The sequence below is a fragment of the Gavialis gangeticus genome, unplaced genomic scaffold, assembly GCF_001723915.1.
Source record: "Gavialis gangeticus isolate Ggan-Ray unplaced genomic scaffold, GavGan_comp1, whole genome shotgun sequence".
Taxonomy (NCBI): domain Eukaryota; kingdom Metazoa; phylum Chordata; order Crocodylia; family Gavialidae; genus Gavialis; species Gavialis gangeticus.
Window position 1 is genome coordinate 54811154 of NW_017729029.1, and position 8334 is coordinate 54819487.

Consider the following 8334-nt stretch of genomic DNA (forward strand, 5'->3'; position numbering starts at 1 on the left):
ATAGTTTAGTTTACTCATACGGTTTTAGTCACATTGCTCAAGATGATTCATGGGAAGTCAATACAGAGTTCTCACCGACTGCAGAAGGGCCAAGTTACCATTGTGTGTGTGTGTGTGTGTGTGTTTGGACTTTTTTTTAGGATAAAAGCTTAAGATTATTACAGTTATTTTCTTGTGAGAAAGTGTGGCTCAATGTATTCGTAAGTCTGGTTCAAAATGCCAAAGCTTAGCACCTGTACACATCTTTTAATGTTCTGCCTGAATCCATAACACGTTTAGAGGAATTAATCATGAGCTCTGTCCTGCTGATGAAAAGCAAGCAAAGGCCTAACCCCATTAGGAGCTTCCTGCCATTTGCTGCCTTTGTGCAGCCCCACTATAATGTCTGTTATTGTTTCCATGACTGATCCCATTATAAAGAGTTAATTTTGCTGAGATTTTAATTAGCAGCAAGGCAAATGACAAAAATGCTCAGGCCAAATGCATCTACGTTTCCTAAGAGAGCCCTTTTTTAGCTGATCTCCCAGACATAAGGGAGTGAGTAGTTTTGCTTCAGTTTTAAATACATTTAGAATAATGGTTTGTTTTATCCTAATTGTGATCTGTCTTGATTGTTTTTACAGTGTGTGAAAATGTGCTGATTATAATAAATCTAAGCCTGGGAAACCCTGCAAACTCACCAAGTGTTTCTGATTAATGCCCCCGATATCTTCTCTGTTAGCTGCTTTATTCCTTTCCCTACTGCGTGATTTGTAGACCCAGATTTGTTGAGCATATTGTTTACCAACAGAGAAGGAAGACATTCCTGAGTTTAAAATATATCAATAGAATATTAATAGAGAAATTAGACTTGATTCACCAGACACAGGATGATTTAGATGGATGAGGCATAAGCACAAGTTGGAGTCTGCAAACAGAACGGGTTCTCTTGGGAGATTTTTCTTCTGTCCAGAAATGATGCAAGTTCAGCCTCTTTTTTCTTTTGAGCATTTAGCAGTTTCTGTCAGAACCAAGAAATGCAGAAACGCACAGTAATTGAGGCTGATTTTCCAAAAGTTAAACTTTTCCAAAGCCCAAAAATAGGCTAGAGGCCTATTCCTCTGCCCCCAAAAGGTAGCCAGCTCCGCCACATCTCCTCCACGCTGTCCATGTGGAAGGGCCATCGCATTGTGTCACACATGGACAGTCCCATCGCACAACTAAGAGGGGACTTTATTCTTCCTTTCAGACTCCTCAAAGAACATCTGGGAGAAAAAGAAGTCGAACTAATGTTGATCTTTGATGCGGTCGAGGAGGCGGATCTGGCTAATTACACCTGCCATGTTGAAAACAGAAATGGGCATAAACACGCCAGCGTTCTTCTGCGCAAAAAAGGTATTTGTCCGCAACCACCGTGCGCGATAGGGGTGGTGTAGGGGAAAGTCAGGCTCCCTTGAAGTCAGTGACAAAGCTTGCACTGATGCCACTGGGGCCAGGCGTCTACCGTATGCACTTAGTGAAGTCATAGTAAATTTAAATCATGGCTTAAATCTGCTATTAAAGGCAATGCTTTTTAAAAGCTTGAGTGAAGTAGGGTGAGATGGTTCAGCTCTGGAGATGAGGTTCTTGGCTAGTGTAAATAGTTCCACCACAATTAATGAAGGCTTTACCATATAACCAGCAGCAAGTCTCATCCACAGAGTTTGGGGCATAAACCCCATGCTGGTACATGATAGGATAATTAATGTACATTTCCTATAATGTATTTCTCCTTTTATGTATGTTCCCTGTTCAGTCTGAACACTTTAATCAATGACACGACAACGTTTTAGCAGAACAGGAGCAAAGACACTTCTGTAGCATGTGGACAGTTACCGCCCCACTGAGTTTCCTTATACTTAAAATTGGAAATAGTCGAGATGCCATTGTCAGGAGTTCTGGTTTTCAGTTGTCCAAATGAGTAGTGTCTTTTATTATATCCTGTATTTTGAATAAGCTATCATCACAAGGATTGTAACAGTAACACGTTCTACTGCTTCTTATACTGCTAGTGTCAGCAGCCTCTCTTAAGTCAGGTGATGGCTAAGATCTGCACAAATCTAAAATGCAGGATTTCAACAGGAGCCAAAGCTGTTAAATTGTCAGTTAAGAGCTGGCTGAGAAGAAGGTTAATTTTCCATTTAAGGAATGGGGTAGGAAAAGTGCCGTGGTCTACCTGATCAGAACCTAAATTAATCAGACAGCAAGCAAAGACTTTACACCAGTGGTTTTCTCAACTTTGTTTGGACTGGGACCCATTTGTGAACGTCAATGGCCAGTCCTGACCCAGTGCCCCTCACTCCCCACTGGTTGCCCCCAGCGTGTGGGGCGGGGGGGGCCACAAGCAGCCCCTTGCAGGGTGAAACGCTGCCAGCCTGCATGGGAAAAGCCACGGCTTCCCACGTTTCTCTCCTCTAAAGGAGAATGCATTTTCAAAGTGTGTTTGCAACCCTTTTGTATATTCCTGCGACTCACTTTTGGAGTGTGACCCCCCCCCCCTCAGTTAAGAAACAGTGCTTTACACTATAAAAATCAATACAGACCACTCTCAGAATAGGGGACACACATTGGTGATGAGAAACATAAATTAATGAATATTTCAAATATCAATTATAAAGACATAACACAAGCCTGGCTTAAAGAATCAGTGGCTATCACTATAAAGGATTAAACTCCACAGTGCAAAAACATTTTCCTTTTCCGGCTATTTAGCACAATAAATAGGAGACCGATAATCAGTAGATCTCTGTTGACATTGTTAAATGTTCTGCTGTGTTGGGTATATTAGAATAACAAAGCGTGTTTATTTATAACAAGAAAATGCCGACGCTTCAGAACGCCAGTGAAATTATGTAAGATGCACTGCTGAATACAGAAGTTGGAGCTGTGCCTCGGCCAAGTTCACATCCCGGTGCTGATTTTCAGGTCTCATCTTGCGCACCGCCGATATTCTTGCAGCGCCCTTTAGCTGCCCGGCCCATTGTCTGCGTGTTTGCATATCTACAAAGTACTAACTAATATTTAACCTGAATTGTCCTTGTTGCAGCTTAAGCTAATTATTTCTTATCCCATCTGCTTGCCAGGATGGGCAGAGCATGGACAGTATTAATTATGGTCGCCCAGCTCTTACTCCCTGTGCTGTCTCAGGGCATGCCTGTACCGATGGTGAGAGATGCACCTGAGTGCTTTCAAACCCAGCCCTTTCAACCCTCTTTTTTTTTGTAACCCCCTAATTGATAAACCCCTCTTGATTCTTGAGATTCTGTAGGTATTTTTGGAGATCCGGAAAATGGGTGTTATGTCCATATTACATATGAAGTGGAAAGCCAGAATATTTTGGCACTGAAATGTTTAATGCTTCATAGTGATGACCATCTAGGACGCTGTCAGCAAAGAGTGTGGCACCGTTGCTTGCAAATTAAACACATACAGAGATTGCTTCAGATGTGGACATGCGACCAGACACAGACACAGATGTGCCCCGGCACCAGGAAGATCTTGGTCTGTTCACAACCACATTTATCTTCTCTGACATCCTTTGAAAACTCTTTATTACTTGCTTTGTTACCGTTTAAAAAATATTTTCCATGCAGCTTTTGCCTCCGTGCTGCCTGTTCCTTGGCAGTGTATGAGGCAGAGTGTTTTTTCAGTCCTCCCTCACCTGCCACCAACTTCCCTCCATGAATAATAAAGAAATAACTTAGATTCCCCTTTGGGTGAATTTGAAATAGGCTGACAAAAAGTATCTAAGTACACTACAAAATGAACACCTTAGAACACAAATAACAGCTCCTGACAAGCTGAATCGAATCAATCAGTGTCCTGAGTGGAAAGACACGGTAGGTCTATAGATGAAAGGAAATATTGCAGCAATGTGGGCTCAACGCTCACTTCAAGAATGTGGATTTCATGTAATGGGAATAAATACTATGTCTGCTGTTGTAACTAACTGCAAAGAAATCTATTGATTGTAATGCAGGTGGATTGGATTTTTATAGACCCCTTTGTGTCTAAACCAGGTCAGTGCTACAAATAATATTTCCTTAAGTACGACATAATCTTGCAACCTTTTCCCCTTTCCTACGGGCGTTCGGTCTAATAGCGTAATGCCCAAATTCTGATATCCTTCCTAATGCTGGATATTTTGGCTGCTGGTTTTCCCTTCGGTATGAATAAGCAAGCACAAAATCCCTACTCAGCTTGAGTAGGTCTGGTCCTAATGAAAGCTACCTGAGTGGATTTGGTTTTGATAGATTATAGATTAGCTCCTGAACTGCACTGGATTTGGAGACAGGTCCCATGGTGCCGGGTCAGCCATGGCTGGAACAGCCCAAGTGAGTAATTTAGAGTACAGAAAGAGATTGCTGTACCCTCCTACATGTTTCTGAGACACAGAGGTGGAGAGTCCAGGGCCCAGAGCCAGCAATGAAGGCAGTTGCGAGACTCTGACCCAGCGCTTACCTAATTCTCCAGGCTGGATCAGCAGAAAGATACTTGCAAGCTGGAGAGAGTTCAGAGAAGAGGAAGACAAATTGATCAGGGAGCAAGCTGGGCTGACTTACAAGGCAAGATTAAAAGAGCTAAACACATAAGGCTAAGCAGCCGTGTTGGAAGGGCCTATGTCTGAAGGGGGTGAATTGCAAAAAGAGAATAATTTAATGGGCAATGCACATAGGTGCAGTGAAATGAATCTAAGAATGAAAGAGATGGAGGATGAGCAAAGTGTCATCAGGTGATGAACAACGCCAAAATCCTAACCCGGTGACATTTTTCATGCAAAGGGATTTAGGGAAAACATATTAGATGACCCACGAGTTAGGTCCTCGTCAATTCAGAGATCAAACCCTAGATGCTCAACCTGTGCTAAGAGGTGGGAGACGGAGAGACCAAGAGCCTCTCCAGCTGGAAGCTGAGAGAAGAGAAGGAGCTAGAGGTCTTTATCCGTCTGTCTCCATGGCCCTAGTTCTCTGCCTCTCCAGTGCTGCGACCGATGCGCAGTTTGGGGCCTTGGCACAATGGAAAGGCAGGGGGACGTGGCCCTCCGTCTTGGCAGCCCTCCCGAAAAGCCTTCAGCACTTACACTTCCTGCCTACAAGGTGCATGGCTGGGGCTGCTGACATGTCATTTTTTGCAGAAAACTTCAATTTTGCCCAAAATCTTTCTCAAATATTATTCTGGAAAATAATTCCCAGACAGCTCCGCTCCTTGTGGTCAAGCTAGTTCCCCAGGTTGGACTTTTGAAGTTAGGTAGGAAGTTAGGTAACACTGCAAAATGCCGTGTAAAAACAGTCCTAGATTTTCAAGAATAATGACTGGTTAGTATAATACACCTTTCTCATCCATTATTTCTGTGGCATCTATGATTTCTTGCTGGAGAACAGAGATGCTGTATATTGGGAATAGGTTGATGGCATCTGACTGATTCTTATTGACACAGGAAGCATTGCAAGGTAAAATTAACCCTAAAAATGCATGACAGATTTTCTTTTGTTTTAATTCAAAATTGGCATGAATGGCATAAAGATTTATGGCTCTTCAAATAATATTTATCACAGCAGTAAATATCTGCACTGAGAGATTGTGTCAACTAATATGGGTTGCTGGGGGTGGTTCTTATCGGCATCTTGTGAATCGCATGCAATGGGAATGCACAGCAACGCCAAGCATGCTACTTTCTATGCTGTTTCTGAGAGAAGAGTTTGGCCTGATGGCCAGAACCTCGGGGGGCATCGATACATTGTTCCACCTCCTGTCATGGATGGATTTGTTAACGAGAGCCAATTGAAACAAAACACGGGGCTGGGACTCAGGCAGCCCACGTTGATCCTGGCTGTCACTGGTCTGTCTGCTGGGTGACTTTGAACAGATGCCACCACGTTTCTGCACCTCGGATGCACCATCTGTGAAATGGGCATGATGCGACTGACTTTCTTTGTAGAGCACTTTGAGATCGGCAGGTGAAAAACTAGATACGATGATGGTCAAATTTGAGTTTTCTTGACACAGTGCCAGCTATCATCGATAAATAGGCATGTTCTGCTTCAATGGCTCCAAATGCTCAGGCCTTGAAAATCCACATATCTAGGCTGTCTTGGACGAGACTAAGAGGAAGATTAAACAGCCTGGAGCTCTCCACAGAGAAAAGTCCTGCCAATGGCCACAGATCAGTGCATTAGGAACTGTTAATAGCATTTCTTCTCTCAGTTCAAATTGCGACTGTAATTCCCAGGGAGAGAGGAAGCGCCTCCGTGGCTTACCCAGTCAAGCGTTCATTGTTGCTTGGGTTTGGTTTTGGTTTCCTTCAAATAAAGACGTCTAAATTCCTGAAAGAGCATAATGATTCTTTCAGCTATGTCAGGTAAAGAGCAGATTCTTAAAACCCTTCACGGGACTTACTGGAGATGAAGGTGAAGTCAAGAACAAAGTAGAGGCAATGATTGATTTTCCTTTCCAAAAGGGAAAATATATTTGTCTCGAATTCTTCATTAATTTTCTGATACCACTTTTCCATGCAAGCAGTTGTTACAAGGATGTCACATGGCTTCAACAGCAGGGAAGATTGTTCCTTTGATTACTATAAATGGTTTCCAGAAGACAATGTCCCCATTACAACCAAGCTGTCATTCCTTGGGAAAATCTAAGAGTTTCAAACTTCTTTTCTGCCCACACGGGAACAAACCATCAGAACTGTGAAACTCCCCACGGACGCTGACAGTTCCCCAAAGTTTTCATTTCAGCAATATTTGAACTACTTTTTGAAAACAAATTCCTTTTCAGTGCGGTCAAAACATCTAATTTCAGCATTATGCTCAAGACTACAATATGCAGTGCTAATGTCAAAACGGTAACATTGAAACAAAGACCTTCAAGAACTTCTCATTGAACAATTTGGCAAAATCAAGAAGGTCCCATAAAACTGTCTTATTTTGTCAAATCAGCATTTTCTAACAGGGAAAAAAAGGTTCCGCTAGAAAATTTGCAACCTGGTCTAGGTCCCATTAACATGTCATCCATGGTCCATGCTAAAGAAAAGCTGGAAGACTCCTGACCTAATGCTTCTCAATATTCAGCTCAGCTAAAATAAAGCGGCACTTAGTGGTGTAACCTACAGTCCTGCCTTCTTGCTGCAAGTTAATACCTGATGTGAAAGATTATGCCCCCTAAACATTAAAGTGTAGGCACTTGAGAGGTTAAGCCAGTACTTAAATGAGCTCAGCTGAGGCCCTGGCTTTCAGAACAACTCAAGGCAACTGTTGGCTTTGTAAATATAAAATGGTTTAGCATTGTTTTGGGAACTAAAGTCTCCTACATTAGGGTGAAATACATCTCATATAATTATTCTCACATGCCGTGTATAGTATTTGATGTACTGTGCCAAGACAGAAGATAGAGTCAAATTCTGCAAGCTAATTAAAGATTGATTAGTCCTCTGTGTAAAATCGCTACATAATTCGCTCATAGAAGAAATATGATTATAGCCTCAAATGCATTCTGCATGGCAGTTTTAAACTGGCAGTAGAAGGAGTGAATGGGTAAAGTTAAATAATGGGTAATGAACTAAAAATTAGGCAGCCTTACTTTTATAACAGTCATAAAGAGGAGTTGCACCTTTGTATGTGCAACAGCACAGTGAATTAGAGCAGTTAAAGCCAGGAAGGCTCATAACCTGTCTGTCTTTTGCTGCTTATTCTAGACCTGATCTACAAAATTGAGCTGGCTGGAGGACTGGGAGCTATCCTGCTTCTGTTTGTTTTGCTCGTGACCATCTATAAGTGCTACAACATCGAGTTAATGCTGTTCTATAGGCAGAACTTCGGAGGTGATGAAGCTGCAGACGGTAAGCCGCCTCCGGGGGAAAGTAGTATTAAAGAAAGCAATATTGTGGTTCCCTGATTCTGAGGGACCTCGCTTGCAACTGGAGCCATAAGTACCTACTACCAATTGATGTCTGAAGTATTTCACCACCTGGCAATATAAGGTTTTTTTCAGACTCTGTTCAAAGGTCTTTTGGTATCAGTGGAAGCCTGTTCACTTTACTGGACATTGCATCGTGTCTTCGAGTTGGGGCGGGGGGGGATTATACTGATGCCTCTTATATGTGCATTATTGATTACAAATTGTAAATTGATTACTCAGAAGAACTGCTAAGATTAGTTCTATTTGCCAAACTTCACCCTTCCATTAATATTTCCTGACAGCACATTCAGTAAAAACATGTCCAGCCTGAGCGGTGCTATAAAATTGAAATATTTCTTGCCAGACCATTTCCACTATGCGTGCAGATTTAAAAAAAAAAAAAAAAGGGCAAAAGAAAAA

The 8334-nt window shown here is 42.2% G+C and overlaps 1 protein-coding gene across 1 annotated transcript in view; it reads left to right on the forward strand.

Annotated features, from left to right (window-relative positions):
• IL1RAPL2 (interleukin 1 receptor accessory protein like 2) overlaps window positions 1–8334 on the forward strand; it is a 705019-nt gene that overhangs the window by 673757 nt on the left and 22928 nt on the right. The window contains exons 7-8 of the mRNA XM_019521625.1: window positions 1229–1374; window positions 7712–7855. Of these exons, the coding sequence (XP_019377170.1) occupies window positions 1229–1374; window positions 7712–7855 (290 nt within the window). The remainder of the gene's footprint in view (window positions 1–1228; window positions 1375–7711; window positions 7856–8334) is intronic.